This window comes from Labrus bergylta, chromosome 18 (genome assembly GCF_963930695.1).
Source record: "Labrus bergylta chromosome 18, fLabBer1.1, whole genome shotgun sequence".
Lineage (NCBI taxonomy): Eukaryota > Metazoa > Chordata > Actinopteri > Labriformes > Labridae > Labrus > Labrus bergylta.
Window position 1 is genome coordinate 14217453 of NC_089212.1, and position 17857 is coordinate 14235309.

Here is a 17857-nt window from a genome sequence, read left to right on the forward strand (position 1 = left end):
GAAGGGGAGCATTGTGTCAGATGAGCTCTTCTTGTTGGTTGTAAGCATCAGAGGATGGAGATGAGCTTTGGCTCCACACTCTTAGGGAGTGGGTGAATACTTTATCTTTCTTTTTGTTTTCTTCAAACATACCAATTGTTGACAAAAAAAAATCTCTAATAATGAAGACAATTACTGCCCCCAAGTGGTTCATCAGCATGCAAACAGAAATAAAATATAGGTCTATTAATTATCACACAGGCTCTAAACTTCTAAATCATCTTTATTTACTTACAGTTTAAGAACATTGAAAGAGACAAACAAGAAAATGATGTGGACAACAACAAAAAGAAAAATGAAAATATTTTACAGTATTTACAAATAAGCTCAACCCCTCTGGACTTTGCCGATCAGCTCATCACAGAGTTTGGTCAGCTCCTCTGCCTCCTTCTCCTGAAAATAATAAAATATAAAAGGGACATTAGAAAAATCTGACAATAGTGCAAAACCTTTGTAAATATTCTCGACTATTTGTTTTTTTTCCTCTCTCACCTTCTGGTCCAGGCTCTTCTCCAGTGACTGCACCTTCAGCTGCTCCCGGCGCAGCTGTGCTTGCAGTCCCGATACCTCCGCCTTGTATTTGGACCTCACCTCAGCAATTTCTCCATTCGCACTGAAATCAAGAATAAAAGCCAGTTAGACACTTCATAGTCTTCCAATTGACACTCATAACACAGTAGTCAGGTTTCTTACAGTGTAATTTTCTCCTCAGCGTGGGCTTTAAGGGTCTGGTAGCGCTGCTCCTCCTTTTTGATTCTTGCCAGATAGTCTTGAGCACAAGCTTTCAGCGTCTCCTCATTCTGGGGATAATCAAACAGTGAACCAATCAAACTTCCACAGCTTTTGTGCACACCTCCATATGTGTCATGCTTTTGTGGCTCTTACCTTTTTGTAACCCTCAACAACATCCTTGTACTTCTCCAATCTCTTGAAAAGGTCAGAGAAAGATCTCTCCATGGCGTTCAGGTCACTGGACACCTGATCCTTCTCCAACAGGACCTCTTTGAGCTTCGCCTGGGACACCTCCCTCTCCTTCTCCTGATCGGCTAAAAGATGCAAGAAGATTAACTACACAACAGTACATCAAAAATCTTTTTTACGGCACTTAATGTAGTTTAACTTACCCATCATTTTTGCAATCACAAGCTCAAATTCTGCAATAATTTTCCTGGGTAGAGAGAAACAAATGTAAAATATCTACAACACTGAAATCAAATGAAATGACAAAACCAAATTACACTCTGAGCTCACCTCATCTCCTGACCATCGCCATGTAGCTTTTTATATTTTGCAGTCCATTGCTCCTCATTTTCTGTTGCCTAATGGAACATAGAAAATATACACAGTTATTGCTATTTCTTTAGGTACCCGTAATATGTTTAATCATTGTTCATTCAGAAAACCTACTGTTTGGGTCTTAAAGCCTAAAGTGTTCAACCACCATACGTTCTGGATGAACCACAAGCATATATTATCAAAAGAAACCTGTATGCTTGAGGTTCATCCAGACAGTATAGTGGTTGAAACTATGTGAGTGGGTTTGAAAAGCCAAGTTATCATTAAAGATCTGGAGTGGTGGCATTAAAATCATTGAATTTACATCCACCCCAACAATCTCGCTTTAAATGACAAACCTTTTTTTTTTTTTGTCAAATCACAAAATATTTAGCAGGACATACTTCTGCTGTGACCCTGGCGATGGCTGCGTCCAAATCTTTCTGACTGTACTTCAGCACTTCAATAATGGCGTCCTCTGTGTTTGCTTGCTGGGGGAAAAGAGGGATGAGACCCTCAAGGATTGGAGGAGCCTAGATGACAGTTACAGAGTAAATACATAAAGTTAGGAGAGGATGCAATGACTGTTTTTTTTTTTTAACAATTGGCAGGCACTTCCACACTTTAACATACATTAAGACACAACATATGCTAATAGTGACTTACAGGTGCTGTAGCATCATCGAACAGTTTGAAATGATCCTTTTGTGTTGCATGTGCAGTCTTTTCTGTCTCTTGAGGATTTTCAAGTCTGAATCAGGACGAGAGAAAAAAAGAAAAGAAAAAACGGCACTTGAGAAGCAGTCACGGTGGTTCCATTTCAGTCAAATTTCATTTTTTTGTACAGAATTTCCAGAGCAGAACAAATTCAGTTTAAACGTTCGCTAACAGCAGCAATCAGTGTAAGTGAAAACAGAAGTGTGTCATACCGTGTAACAAAGGGAGAGGGGCGAGGGAAGTGGGTCTGAGCAGCCGGGCCTGCAGACTTTTTCGGGCTCTCTCTCAGGAGTGGGTCGAATTTAAGGTACAAGGATTGTTTCCTCAGTGCAGACTCCTTGAACTGCAGACAAAAAAAATAAATGTAATCAAAATAAATTCAGGTCGTGCATTGACAATGAAAGAATGTCGTCATTCACTCGCAGATAGTTCTTACACTGCTGGATCCAAACTGTTCAAGGTAATCGATTTGTCCATCAAAATCATTGGCCATGACTGGAAATAAAGAGGATAGGTTCACTTCAAAATAAGCTCTTTTTTTTTTTTTTCTCTTTCTTTTTTTAAATGGACGCATTATACACTAGCACTACACAATATCTCAAATTGTGTTGTTAAACTTGATAAAATAGAGTTAACTCAAAAAAGGTTCTTACAAACAGTTCCGGGAACAAACTCGTCAATGCATTCTGGCAGGATGGCATTTGACTTGAGCTCAGGAGGACTCTCCACAGGTTGTTCAGCTTCAAGTTGAAATGTCTTGTCAGGGTCAGAGGCAACCTTGGCTTCAACATCCTGTCATTCAAAAAAAAAAAAATGTGAGAAACACACAAAAGGAAAAATGTAGTAGTATTGTACCAAAGTGTAATACTTCTCTTACCACTCCGGGCTTGGGGACGGCAGCTGGGACACTCTCTCCAGCACTACAGAGGGCAAAAAGGCATACAAACTCATGCCGAGAAATGAAGTGCTTCTGGCACATAAAGTGTCCACGGCAGTGAAATTCTTGATAGACTCAGATAAGAAAAAGGTAACATACCATGGTTCTGAAACAGCTTCCTTCTCTGCAGGCTCCTCCACTTGTTCTGTAACAGAAGTCTCCATGAGCACAGGGACAGATTTCTTGCTGCACATCGGAGAGTTCTGCATGCTTGCTTTTGTGCCAAAGGGATTGAAGTTCGGGTCGTCGAATTTATCAAAGTCAAACGAATAAGACACTTTGGGAGCCAGAACGGCAGCATCGTCAGAGGCATCAGGCATCACTGGAGCTTCTCTTGGTGGTTTGATATCTGATGTTGGCTTTCCCTCTTTACGTTTTACACCAGGTGGCCTTTCGCCGAGTTTCTTGGGTGGGGGCTTCTGTTTGACCTTGCTGCCATCATTGAAACTGAACTCGAGTTTGACCGGTTCTCCTGTGACAGGGGCATCAGCTAGCTGGGACATAGACTCAGCAGCATTAGCTGACATTGGGGCCACTGCAGCTATGGGCTTCACTTCAGGCTGAACAGACACCTGCTGAGGCACCTCCTGAGGCACCTCAGGCAATTCAACATTTATGGGTTTATCTTGCTTAATATTGATCTCCTCGACGGGTGGGATATTGTCTGGCTCTTTTCTCCCAAGTACAGGGGAGTTCTGGATTTTAGGGCCACCGGTTTGGAAAGGATTTATTTCATCAAGGTTGTCAAAATCCAAGCTGTATGAACCTTTCGCTGGCAGTGGAGCATCTTCAATGAAACTGCCTGACACTTTGTCTTGATTAAAGCTTGTCGATGTTTCGGCAGGTTGTTTTTCATCAGGTGTGGCAGTGCATGAATCTTGTTCCTCGACCGCTGGGACTCTCACAACGGTGACAACGCTGCTCTCTGTGGAGCTGATGTTTGCAGAGACGTCAACCAGGGAGTTTTCCACAGAGGTGGTGAATGGGAGCGTTTCATCTAGTGCCGATTCTATTTTGGTAGGCTCCTCTGAGATCTTTTCTGGTTCTGTGTGTTGAGGATCGGTTTCAGGTGTAGGTGGGTTTTCAACAACTGGTCTTGCAGGAGAGAGGACCATCTTGTTAGATCCTTGAAATGGGTCGACAGCATCAAGGTTGTCAAAATCCAACTGATAGCCTCCTTTGCTTTGTATCGGCATGTCATCATCAGGATAAGACGACTCTTCTGTGAAAATAAATAAATACAAATTAAATCAGAAATGTTCAGCATTTATAGACATATAAGGCGTTTGTAAAATGTTATTATTTACCAGGTTTGGGCTCATCAGACTGAACAATGGCATCTTGTGGCAAAACGCTGTGAAAACAAACAGACTTTAATATAATTGTTTATTTAAGTCTCTGAGGGCATTTTGAAGTACGTGAAATGTTTCTTACTTTGACATATCCAAATTTAAGGACTCCAATGCTTTAGTACACTCGTCCAAGCTTGTCATCTTGACAGACTTGGATGGAGATACGATTCTTTTAGTCACGGGGTCTCTTCTTGGAGTCTGAAAACAAACCTGTACACAAGCAATTTGATTAGTAAAGTAAAAAAAAAAAAATGGACAAGTCCCTCCCGTCCTATAAATACAAAATTTGTTTACTTAGCACACTATCCCTTTGGCTTCAGCCATCAACATGAGCATTATTTCTTGTTGTGAACATATTGAAATAGCTGAATAGGTAAAAATGACTTTGGTCAAAAAGTCTAATATTCAAAAAAAAAAAAAAGGTGTACAGAAGCAGCTAAGCTAACATACTGTATTTCCTTGTGAACTGCTTGTGGTTTGCAAAATCTAATAGCATTCCAAAATGGTCATACTTAAGTGTAACTTGACTTCAGCCTTCTATCATGATGGAGTATTGAAATATTCAAAGACATAGGGGACACAACATTCGAGTGAACAGACTAGTACCTTAGCTGCTTTTGGCACCGTCTTGCTGGGCAGGTTCTCTGTCTGGCGCAGGATAGACGGCCTCCCAGTCGGCTGATCCAGGGCAAAAATGTCATTAATTGAGCTGTTATGCTTTCCTCCAAGGCAGACAGCACGATTCTCATCATTCACATCAACCGAACTCATCCTGTGAAAAGCAGAGAGCCAAACTCTAAGTTAGAGGGGTTGGAACGAACATCCTGACATCACCCTTTAAAGCTGCTCACGGTTGATAAGAAAGTTTAGGTCATGGGGTTTACTGATCTGTGCAGAGCCCAAAGTTCATAAACTTACCAGAATCATAAGACAAGCATGACTAAATCAATCTTCATGTTTATAAGTCTTGGTTTATGTATTTCTATAATTGTATTGATATAATACACTCCTTCTAGAGAAGCATGTTTTGCATGATAGAAAATAAAAAAATAGCCTCAAACTTTGAATAAAGATCCCCTGAGGACTAAAAAAAAATAAGGCTGGCACTACACAGTAAATTATGCTGATTTCAAATATATGCTGGTGTCAAACAAAATGAATAAATTGATCAGTAACAAAAAAAAGTATAGAAAGGTTTCTGCTATTACACAATTTGTCCACCAGAGAGCGCTCATTTGTTTAGTATTCGTCTGTAAAATGTCAAACTAGGTTGTCACTTTCTCAAAATTCCTAACTAATATGTGATTAAAAAAAAAAAATTAAAAATCGAAGTGTACATTTAAAATACAAGGCAAAAATGAAAAGGTGAATGACTTGGGGCTCAGATGAGGCTATGGACATTTTTCCCCCTTATGTTGACATTTGCGAGCAGGAGAAATAAATGTGCAACTGGTTGAAAAAGGAGCCTCTGGTAACCTGAGACACTGTCATGCACAAAAAAAAAACATCTGTTGAATCATAAGACATTTCTTTCACGCACCTTTTGTTCGTTCACCATTGGAGCAGTATAAAGATGCCTTTGTCTTACTGATGTCATGTGATCAATACGAGCCACGTTTTCAATCTGAAGTCAGTGTTTCACATTAACGTGGACTCAACATCCGCATTTAAGTTTACGGTTATCGAGGACAAACGTCAGCAAGGCATTTGTCACAGAAGTCCCATCTCGACCCTTTGGTTAGTCTACTCTTGACAAAACTAGACATAAACTTTGACAGTATAATAACAACACGACTTTGTAACTATGTTATCATCTAACGTAGCGACGTAAGATCTAACGTAAGACCCAAAAGCGTCAAAGTTATGAACCTTTGAATTGTGTTGAATGGACAGAAACCCGATCAAGGTTTTAGTTACTCTACTTTTGCTTTCTATATTTTCCACCTACCTTAAAACACCAATGCAGTTGTCCGAAAATATAACGTAATTCGTCAATGACTTGAACTGCAGGCTGTTCAAACTATAATGATGCGCTTTTGAAACTGCCTCGCCTACTGTGAGAATCAACCGTTTGGAATTTAAAAGTCTTGAAACGGACCAATAAAATCGCCGGAATCATTCAAAGGAAACCTCTTCCTGGTTCAGCAGCCAATCACGTCGATAAGCGGATATGACCCAATCGAGGACAGCCCACAAGGACAAACTTCCGAAATAACAGATGACAAGACAATGCTGTCAACATAAAAACTATTTTTTATTTTTATTTGTCAATTTTATTTCATTAAAAAAATCAATAAAGTTAAGAAAAACAAACAAACATAAAATCTCATATTTTTTATTTTATTTTCATTTTTATTTATTTTTTATTTATTTTTATTTTTATTTTTATTTTTATTTTTTATTTTTATTTTTATTTTTATTTTTATTTTTATTTTTATTTTGTCAATTTTAATTCATTAAAAAAAAACAATAAATTTAAGAAAAACAAACAAACATCAAATCTCAAATTTTGAATGAAAACTAAGCAACATGGTAAAGTGTATTTTGCGCAATATGTGACCTTTAACTTTCAAAAGTTAATTAGTTTGTTTGAGAGGCATGTGAGAAAAGTGAGAAAAATGAATCTTTAATGTTAATGCTTTCCATGCAAAAGGCATACACATTTAATGTAGGAATTGTGCAGTATTTTTTGTTTAAAGTCAAATTGTCCTTTCGTTTTTTTGAGTGCCTTCATTACATAAGCTCTTACAGAGATTTATTTTCCGTGCTCTGACTGTAAACATGAGACTCGCCTTTTTACCATGAGTATTATATCATGATCTGTTATTTGTCTGTTTAAAAGTAATCAAATGGTTTGTTGTGCAGTACAGTAGGTATTTTAGTGCTTGATTGCAAACCAAGACATCACTAGACAGTAAAACAACAAAAACAAAGGACATAATTATTGGTGACAGCGTTAGCAGAACCTAATACTGTTTAAAATTATTACTTGGATTAAAGACACTGTGTGCTTTAAAAATGTGTTAGTAGGGCCTATGTAAACTCAATCCTATTCAATAAGAGAACTGGAGTCTCCACAAAATATCCCTCAAGTTATTCAAGATGTCATTTTCTCTGACACCTAATATCTTTTGAAGGGTGAGACAGGCAATGATTAATAGAAAAAAAAGGGAATCAACAGGTTGTAGGGAAGGGCCATAAAAGAACGACAAACATGCACAATTCTGTGTCAACAGAATATAAAATAAAAAATTGTGGTATGCTCGCTGCAACAGATGAAGATAAGCACTTTTATTTTGGTCCAATAACCAAAGAAGAAAGGGTAGAGGCTTTAAAGCATAAACAAAGTGAAAACAATGTACTTCAGCTTTAAAGATAACATTGAGTATTCACTGTTTTAATCTAAATTTAAAAAGGGAAACTTAAAGCTTTCTGGCTAAGATGTTAGATAGTAAAATATAAGAATACAAAGGGCTTATTTTTACTATCACTATGAAACAGTGCTCATATCAACATCCGGGTCTTTGGCTCTTCACGAAGTTATGCTGTTGCTCTCCGACACAACAGGTGGCGCCATTCACTCCAGATGAAGCCCGAATGAAGCAGAAGAAGAAGCGCACAGCACACCACGAAGAAGAAGAAGAAGTGGAGGACGACCTGCCCGCCAATTTTGAGGGATGTAAACAGTGTCGTGCTCTCTCCCGCTGACTGTGTTATGTAGAAAGTTAATCTTCCAGCAAAACTAAGAACAAGATCATTTTTTTTTCACAATGAACTCGAGTGGAAGAGGTAAAGTAACAACAAAATATTGTTTATTTAGCAAACGAATATGATGACAAAAGCCACAAAACGTCAAACTTGTCGACGCCGATGTTCACCGTTTTTGTGAAGCGTTACTTTTAATCTGTTTGGAGTCAGGCAAAGTTAAAATACTCGCAGTAGGCAGTGTCTTTGTGTTTTAGCCATTGTGTACAAACAGTTTAGTAAATCTCTTACTCAAATGTAACTATTTAATATTTTGTTGACAGGATCTGGTGATTCATCCCAACTGGTCGCCAGGTAAGGTGCTACCTGTTCTCACTACTCACACTTTTCTTTTCATCACAGCTTTAACAAAGTCCTCCAAAGCTCATCTTTACATGGGACAGTTCCCATACCCCATAGAGCACAGGGGGATCAGGGTTAATACCACAAATGTATCGTACATTACACATGTGTGGTTACTTTTTTTTTTTAGTACTTTTTAATTACAAAAACCTGCAAATAAATAAACATTTTCATGTCTTCCAAACTTTAAAAAAAAAAGGTGGCATAAGTGACAAACATTACTGCTACCTGCTTGTTTTTAACATCGACAACTTAATTTGTTTGTTTTTTTTAAATAAGGGACCGTGTGTTGTTTTTGTTTTCTGTTCCCACAGCAGTGACAGCGACTCCATTAAAGTTTTTGTTCGAGTGCGACCTCTGACTCAGGGAACCGGGCTGACCACAGATGGAGATCAGAATCTGTGTCTCACAGTTACCTCACCTAACACCATCCGTCTGCTCTCAAAACCAGAACCACGCACATTCACCTATGATCATGTTGCTGATATGGACACATCTCAGGTAGGGGCACGCTGTAATCCTATTTTAAACATATAATGTTAAAACAATGTGTAAAACTAGTTTGAGTTAATAAAAGTATTGGATTTTCTGGGATAAATCAAATCTTTAGTTGGTCCTGGTCAGTATTTGCCTGATAGTTATCCAACCTTCTTCCACAGGACTCTGTCTTCTCCAGTGTGGCTAAGAATATTGTCGAGTCTTGCATCAATGGATATAATGGTACAATATTTGCCTAGTAAGTGGACTTAAAGTTTTATTTATAGTGTAAAATAAGAAGATATTATATGTATATTATTGACACTATTGATTTGGGTTGTGTGACATGAGCAGCACAGTTCCTCATCAGATACCTCTCTTGATTTACAGTGGACAAACAGGCTCAGGGAAAACATTCACCATGCTTGGTAAGACTGAAATATGATCATTATTTTGTGTACTATGAAATACCATATCCAGCATTGGAATTATTCTACACTGGACTTCTTTCTGACTTTTGTCGCTCTCCCTCCAGGCCCATCTGAGTTGGATAACTTCACAGATGAACTTAGAGGTGTTATTCCTCGAAGTTTTGAATACTTGTTTTTTCTCATCAACAGAGAAAAGGAAAGGGTGAGCTGGGACATGTTATTACTATGAAAGTGTTGCAAACCCAATTTTTTTTTTTTATGCTGGTTTTCTAATAAATGTTGTGCTTTGTTTGTTCTTTTTCCTTAAAGTCTGCTCAGTCTAAGAGTTTCCTTTGCAAATGTTCGTTTATTGAAATATACAACGAACAAATTTACGACCTTCTGGACACAGCCTCAGCGAGCCTTTTCCTCAGGGAAAACATCAAGAAAGGGATGTTTGTTGAGGGAGCTGTGGAGAAGGTCGTCAACTCAGCTGCTGAAGCCTACCAGGTATGAATTCCTTGCGATTTATGACTCATCAAAGGTTATTGTGCTTACTGTAATACAAGGTAACACTCATGCCTGACTAGTAAGGAAGGCTATAATCTGAACGTCTTGTATCCAGTTTGATTATGATCATGCAAATTCATATTTCCAAGATTACATTAAACCCATGATTATATGGCGCTATCTTGAGATATATATTGATAGAAGTGCACTGATAATCTGTTTATAAACCACTTAAGGTGCTGTCTATGGGCTGGCGTAATCGACGAGTAGCCTCCACCTCTATGAACCGCGAGTCTTCCAGATCTCATGCAGTGTTCACCATGACTCTGGAGTCCAAAGAGTCCATTAATGAAGTAGTGAACATTCGAATGTCTCAGTTGAACCTGGTTGATCTGGCAGGGTCTGAGAGGCAGAAAGACACACACGCAGAAGGCTCCAGACTCAAGGTAAAGCTTCAATCTTACATTTTTCTGCATTTTAGTATCCCTCTTGTATTATTTTGTCTTTTACCAACAGGTATTTTCTGTAAATATTCTCTTTTAGGAGGCCAGCAGTATCAATCGCTCCCTCATGTGCTTGGGTCAGGTGATCATGGCACTGGTTGATGTGTCCAATGGGAAGAACCGCCACATCTGCTACAGGGACTCTAAACTCACCTTCTTGCTAAGAGTAAGTGATGCTTTCACATTCCTTTGTGGATTTAATTTTTATTATAAATTGAAAGATGTGACTGCACCTTCTAATTTAAAAAGGTATTCTGCACTTTGACAGCTTGATGTGTTTCTTTCCCCACAAAAGGATTCTCTTGGAGGCAATGCTAAGACTTATATCATTGCTAATGTACACCCCGGTTCAAAGTGTTTTGGAGAAACATTGTCTACTTTGCACTTTGCACAGAGAGCAAAATTGATCAAGAATAAGGTATGTGTCATCAAACACTGCTTTATAATGTTAAAAAAAAGATAAAACTTAATCTCTTATTATTTGAGAATTGGAGCATTTTCTAATCTCATCCTTGTGCAATTATCATTTCTTGTTAGGCCATTATCAATGAAGACACACAGGGAAATGTGAGGCAGCTACAGGCTGAGGTCAAGAAGCTGAAGGAGCAGCTTGCACTGGCACACGGGTCTCAAGGAGTGGACTATGGTAGAGACTTAGCACCTGGAGGACCAGAACTCCCTATGGGTAACAATACTCACATAAACCTGTTACCAAGCATAAAACCTTTACACTGACATCCTCTTAAAAACATTTACATACATTTCAAATTCACCACAGTATTGTGTATAATACTCTGATGTAGGGAACTATATTACATGGGAAGTATTTGTGTTATTAAAGAAATGTGTTCTGATATGTTGTAAAAATATAAATCAGAGTTTTCTCATCAGGTCCAGCCGTTGGAAATCAACAGGATGTCTCGTTTAAAGCAAAGTTTATGGCTGCTGTTCGTCTGTGGAGGAAACGAGAACAGGAGAAGAGGGTATGGGATTTTTCTTGGTATTGTTTATATTTTGGAATAAATGCTGATGTGAGGATATTTGTGCATGGGAACTTAACACAATGTCTGACTACACTCAGATGCTAATAGAGAAGGTTGCTCGGCTTGAGGAGGCATGGACCCAGAAGGACAAGTTCATCCATTCCAGCCGAATGATCATCAGGTTTCGGGAGGACCATATCTCTCGCCTTGAAAAAAGATTGAAGGCAGAACCAGGTTCACTGTCAGACAAGGAGTCTCAGGCTCTGATTGGCCAGCTAAAAGAAGAGATCGAGATCTTGAGGGATCAGGTAAAAGCCCATTCAGTGTGGAAAAAAAAGACAGTAGGTTTACATTGGAGTTTATGTATCAGTAACTAGTCTTTTAAAGCGGCAGACATTTACAACAAGTTGTACAAGATCAACACTGTATTGTCAAATTAATAATAATAATAAAAATTAATTCTGCATTTTTAGGTTGAGCATCACCCAAAGATGACTCGATATACAGCAGAGAACTTCGGTCTCAGGGAGGAGAACCGGCAGCTCCGTTCACTTGAATCTGTGGTGAAAGCTGAGGAGGCCATAGGCCAGGTTGCAGCTGAACTGGAAGAAGTCTTCCAGAGGGCTATGGAGACAGAAAAAAACACAGAAAGTAAGATTATTATCAGCTTCATTGTAAAAAAAAAAAAAAAAAAGAAGAAGGACAGATTAATGCGATATATCTTGTATCTAAACATTTCAATGAACTGATGTTGCTCCGCACAGCTCCAGCAGCCTCTTCTACATGTGTGGCTACAGAGACTGCAACTGAGAAGCTGAAGGCTCAGCTGCTTCAGAAACAGTCTGACCTCTCATCTGCTCTGAACGCCTTTGAGGAATACAAAGAAGTCACCAAGTAAGAAGTGTTTCATTGACAAAAACATTTTAAGTAAAGTTTCATTTTTTTTTTTTTTGGTTGAACAATGTCTCATGCTAACTCTTTGATTTGATAGTATAACAATTCTTACCGTGTTCAATCTACACCTCTCTGACTCTTTTTGCTTCAAGAACAGGCTGTTCTTTACATTTTTTAAATTAATTTGTTGCCCTTGCTTTGTGTTCTAGGAAACAGTTGTCTCAGCTGGAGTCTGATAAAAGATACCTCGAGAAGTCTAACAGTCATTTAGAAAACATTTTGGAAGCCACCAACGCTTGCAAAAAAAAGGAGGTGTCTGAGCTGAACAGAATTCATGTCGAAACTTTAAAGGTGAGTGCGATTTGAGATTTGTTTATGATCACAGCCAAAAATGTTTTTGTTCTTCAAATGCTATCCAAATTGCAGATTCTCAAAACAGTTATTATAAAAAAAAAAGTAAATCTCTTCTTTCTTCTGAATATCTATTATACCAGATTCTCACCACGCCCACCAAAGCATACAACTTGCGGTCCCGCTTCATGCCTCTGTCTAGCCCAGAACACCTGAACGGGACACATGATGAAGGAGATGATATTTGGTCTGAGCAGCCTCCTTCAGACATGGCAGAGATGGCTCTGACAGAGGAACTGCGCCAAGTGCATGTACAGCAACATCCATTATCCCTTACATGTCTGCACATAAAACATGTAGTACTTTTATTGGCTCTTATTCTTTTTAATTCTCTTATTAGGAACAAACGAGTCATGTGCAGTTACAGCTGAATGATGAGGAGATGAAGAACCACAAGCTGCTGCAACAAATTGCAAAACTTGAGGAGCAAATAGCTGTGATGTCACAAGAGTTCGCCCGCAAAGACGAGGTAGTGTCCTCGTGTTCCTTACTGACAGTTTTGTCTTTTAAAAACTCAATGTTACGTTATGAATAACCTGGTGTCATTAAATAAAAAATAATACATTGTTCTTTACACCTGATTCAGCTTCTTTCTACTGAGCGAGCTAACAAGGAAAGAGATCAGCTCAACCTGCAAGAAACTGTCAGTGAGCTGCAGCAAAAGCTTCAGTCTGAACAGCAGGCCACAGAGGGTAGGCTTCTGATGTTTCTCCCGTGTTTTAATCATCTATTCTACACCAGACTCCACTTTTGCTGGTGTAGAACTTTACATTTCTGCCACAGGGCAATTACAAAAACCTTGAGAGGGAAGTTAGTAAAAAAAAAACTTTTGGTAATTCTGTTTGATCCACATTATCTTCTCTCCTGTGTGTATGATATTAGAAATGTTTATTTCTTTTTACCAGTGTTATCTTTTAAAATGATTTTTTAAATATTTGAAAAGAGTTTGGGAAAAAAAAGTATTATATGACATTACTTTTTTCCCTTTATGCCTATATACGGGCTGCACATCATCTGGATTTATTTTCCTTGCATTCCTCTCAGGGCTTCCATACACAAATGTTACACATCTGTCTTTCCTTTTCTTCCAGTGCTGAGGAGTGAGATCGGGGATCTACGCCTGGTGCTGCAGTCCTCCGATAAGGAGCTGGCCTTCGTGAAGAATGAGCTAAGAGATGGCCAGAGTGAGCAGCAGAGAGAGATGAGCCAGCTCTCCAACAATCTCATCAGCACACAGCTCCAACTTGACAAAGTCCAGTAAGCAGGACTCTTAAACATCTGCATTGTCAGCTTTGATGTGTCTCATGTATTCACAACTTCCCTGTGTTCATTCCAGGCTGGAGTGGGAGCAGCTTCTGGAGCAGCATCGTACTCTGCAGGATTCATTTGACCAGCTGCAGGCCGAGGCGAAGTTTGACGCTGATCTAGCAAGACAGCAGCTGCAGGACAGGCAGCAGGAGATTGACAAGCTGAACGCACAGCTCACTGTGAGCGGACTCATAAAACGCAACCATCTCTTTTATTTCTACCTGAAATGTACACTATGAGGATTGTTTAACTCTCTTTTTTATGTCTCCTTTTTAGGAATTGAATAATTCTCTGCAGAATGAACAGCAGCAGACAAGCACTCTGATCTCCCAGTTAAAAGAAAACAAAGAAAGCACATCAAAGTAAGTTTGTTGCCGGTCCATGGCTTTCAATAGCAAGTGTACTAAACTTTTTTTAAATCATCCCCCCCCCCCCCCCCCAAAAAAAATAAATATATATTAACACAGATGACCTTGTTATGCCTTCAGAGAACTTATTGAAACTGTGCAGCAGAATACACAGCTAAAGACACAGGTCTCAGCCCTGACGGCACAAAATCAACAACAGGTCAGTCCTAAGAACAGTGTACATGTTTGAGAATAACAGTTATTGCAGCTCAATCGCTCAATCTTATTTTGTTTTTTCTCAAGGCATCCAAAGTTGTCGAACTTGAACAATATCTCAACTCTGCCAATGAAACGATAAAATGCTTGGAGCAGGAGATCAAACAGGGAAAAGTAAGCCGGAGGGGTTTCCTCATAGTCCTTCCAATGTGATTGTTGTGTGTCTTTTACCCTTCTGAATCCCGACTGTGTACCTTTGTCAGGATGTTGTTTTAGATCTGATGAACCAAACCAGAGACCTCCGCTGTGAGCAGAGCCAGAAGGATCAGTGCATTGAACAACTGTCTGAAGACGTCAAAGAAGTCACGGTACTTTCCTCATTTGCTAATTCCTTTTTAATATTGTAAATATATATATATATATATATCATAGTTTCCTATTCCTTTACTTTACCACCTTATACTGTAGAAATGTTTAAATCGGTCAGATTATTATTGTAATAATGATGTTATTGTTTGTCCAGGCTAAGTATAATGCTGCCTGCCTTGAAAGGGACGATATCACAGAACAGAATTCTAAGATGCAGACAGAAATATGCGACCTGAAAGAAACTTTAGACAGGGGCTTAGCCTCCAACAAAATTGAGGTAAGTTTCATCTGATTTAATACCTTGTTTGACACAATTTTGTTATAAAAAATTCATAAGGTGACACAATGGTGTCGTATGCATGGTGTGTTCTCAGGTGGAGGTTTTGCAGGAGGAGGTTGTTTATGCCACCGAGGAGGTTGAGAGACTTACAAAGGTTTTGGATGAGCAGAACAGTCTCCTTCAAGCATCTCAAGAGCAAACCGCCCACAAGGACGCCCTGATACAGAATCTGCAGCAGAAGGTAGTGTTAAGTATCTCGATAAAGACAAGACAATGATCAATAAGGAAAATATCTTCTAAATGATAACAGGTTATCAGAAATACTCATTATAAAAAAACTTTTGTACTAGGTGCAACAACAGCAAGAAGCCGTTGAAAGAACTCTCAGAAATGGAAGTTTCAAACCAGGGTTCGATCCGACAGTCACACCTAAATCATTACCCCGGGTAAGAATAGTCAGTGGTTTATATGTAGCCTATTGTTATCTTTAATCTGCATTCAGAAGTGCAACGTGTGCTCATCTTTTTCCTGAACTTCTCTTTTTCTCAAGACTCCCTGCACTCCATTAAGCTTCAACAGGGACCTGACCCAGGTCCTGGAGAGCCAGGAACGGGAGCTGGAGAATCGACGCTCCTCCATGATGACCATGGAGGTTCTTTTAACTGAGCTCAATGCTGAGAGGACGGCAAAGAACGAGGAGATCCAGAGGCTAAAGGTATTTGTGTTTGTGCAGAAGTTGAATTGATCTTAAGCCATTCATCATTAGACTGAAATTGTCTTTCAGCAGGGTTGTGTCTGGTTCACTATAGTTTTGTCTTCTTAATTTAAGATTTATATTTCACTTCTATAATGTTGTTCTATATTTAAAACTTGTTTTTTTTTTGTCCTCAGTCACAGCTGACAGATAAAGAAATGGTCCGGATGGAGATCCAGGCTTTACTTGACCAGTTTTACACAAAGCAGAGCCAGAATGGAAACAATAATAGGTTGAGTTTATAATTTCACCTCATCAGGTCATCTAGTAATGTAGATCATAGATGTCATAAGCAGTATAGATGATGCTTTTTTTTGTAATTTTTCAGCGAAGAGTTGAATGAGGCCATCAAGCAGTCTATACGTAAAGAGCTGCAGGAGGAGAGAGCAAAGAAGGTTTGTATTTATCTTCTGCTTTTTTGTCTTTATTGAAAGGAGGATTCTAATTCATTGTTCTCTCATTTTGACAGAGCAAAATTGAGCAGAAGCTGTCTGACACTCTGACGAAGTAAGGGGCTGTTTTATTTACTATTGTTATTATTCTGATTCTCCATCAGTGCTTGACATTTTACAAACTCTGTCTGTGTTTGATTAGACTGCAGGCGAAGGAGTCCATGTTGACCCAGTCTCAGACCTGCGTTCAAGACCTGACTGCTGAGCTCAGAAACCGCTGTCTGGAGCTCAGAGAGCTGAACCACAGGGTACACGACGAGGAGAAGCTACTTCAGGTAAGAGTTGAAGAAGTTTGTTGTTCTTTGTACCTTGCTTGGTACACATGTTGATTATTGCTAAAGAAAAGATGCAAGAGCAAAACTTGGACATTTTCTTAATTGGCAAAGTGTGACATTTATCTTTATGCCACTTGCATGGGAGCTGTCAAAAATCAGTCTCTGTACATAGGGGTGCACACACAAACTGCTAGGCCACCCCCCATAGTTCCCATTTTACATTTATTGGCAGCTAATGATTAGTGATTCATTCTGTTGCATGTCAAAATGTCTTACAAATAGTTTTAAAAAAGTACAGAAACTTGCCGATCTCTGTTGCAGAGACAGTATCTATCTCTTTCTGTGAAACAATCGATCCTTGATCAAAATTGATGCACTTTGTTTGAGCTGCAGCACTAACATACATGTTCTGTTTATTAGGAGAATGAGGTTCTCCGTAAGCAGAATGTGCAGCTGTCGGAGGAAAATGGAAAACTTGTAGGCCATAAGAACCACAAACAGAAGATTGAATATCTTGTGAAGCTGAAATTAGAGAACACCAAACTTCAAGAGGTAACTAATATTTTTTTCTATCATAACAGGATGTTTTTATTTGGTAACGTGAAGAATATTAACACAGTATGTCAATAACTTCTGTGCTCTGCTTTTGTTTGAAAGGAAAATAAAAAGCTCAGGACGGAGAGTGGTTTTATGCGAGACAACGATGGATGTTCTGAGATGACGTGAAATGCTGTTTTTTAGTTGTTTGAAGTGAAGAGAACTCCATCTCAGTCAGTAACTTTTTAATTCCACGTTTTACTGAGTTAAAGCAAAAAAAGAAATTGTGACTTTTACCTTGTCTACTTCAGATAGTTGATGACATATTTTTATATATTACATCACTCACAAAGTTTTTCCTCGAGAATATTGTCCCTTTTTAAACTGAACTGTGATACCAGCAGCTTTTACAGTAGTCCAGCTATATCTTGTCAAGTCATTTCTTTTCTTAGACTCAAGTGAATTTGAAAAATTTATGGACTACACCTTTTAATGTGAAATCTACATAATTTTGTTCACAATTTGGTGATTGTCTGTGTATGTCTGAGTTGTTTCCACGCTAGATGGTTTCCTGTATTTTTTCAATCATCTTGAGTTGTATGGCCAGTGTTTATCTCAGCATAATCACTATTCTTTTTTTTATTACTGTAATTAAAAAACTTTTTTTTTTTCCGCCACCTACATGTCTTAATTTTATATTTTGT

At 38.7% G+C, this 17857-nt stretch overlaps 2 protein-coding genes across 3 annotated transcripts; one reads left to right on the forward strand and one right to left on the reverse strand.

The window, feature by feature from the left end:
• Positions 1-244: 244 nt before the first annotated feature.
• Positions 245-6398, reverse strand: tacc3 (transforming, acidic coiled-coil containing protein 3). Of its 2 annotated transcripts, none has more exons than XM_020645265.3 (17): positions 6269-6398; positions 4927-5092; positions 4403-4530; positions 4276-4322; positions 3068-4190; positions 2909-2951; positions 2685-2823; positions 2468-2526; positions 2244-2374; positions 1981-2065; positions 1719-1847; positions 1291-1358; positions 1164-1207; positions 925-1085; positions 733-839; positions 532-652; positions 245-432 (listed from the first exon to the last, which is right to left on the reverse strand). In XM_020645265.3, the coding sequence occupies exons 2-17, from the start codon at positions 5089-5091 to the stop codon at positions 367-369; spliced, it is 2616 nt and encodes an 871-aa protein (XP_020500921.2). In that variant the 5' UTR covers position 5092; positions 6269-6398; the 3' UTR covers positions 245-366. The 2 variants fall into 2 exon arrangements, with proteins under 2 accessions (XP_020500921.2, XP_065822111.1); XM_065966039.1 differs by lacking the exon at positions 6269-6398 and adding an exon at positions 5861-6189.
• A 2903-nt stretch (positions 6399-9301) lies between these two features.
• Positions 9302-17830, forward strand: kif15 (kinesin family member 15). Its single transcript, XM_065966695.1, has 31 exons — positions 9302-9332; positions 9440-9537; positions 9645-9824; positions 10061-10270; positions 10368-10493; positions 10623-10745; positions 10865-11012; positions 11219-11310; positions 11409-11618; positions 11784-11961; positions 12075-12204; positions 12414-12555; positions 12699-12866; positions 12956-13084; positions 13202-13307; positions 13707-13872; positions 13952-14102; positions 14200-14285; positions 14412-14490; positions 14574-14660; positions 14750-14854; positions 15010-15132; positions 15230-15376; positions 15486-15581; positions 15686-15850; positions 16027-16121; positions 16218-16284; positions 16359-16396; positions 16484-16616; positions 17037-17168; positions 17274-17830. Exons 1-31 carry the CDS (start codon positions 9326-9328, stop codon positions 17340-17342), a joined length of 3786 nt encoding a protein of 1261 aa, XP_065822767.1. The 5' UTR covers positions 9302-9325; the 3' UTR covers positions 17343-17830.
• Positions 17831-17857: the final 27 nt, after the last annotated feature.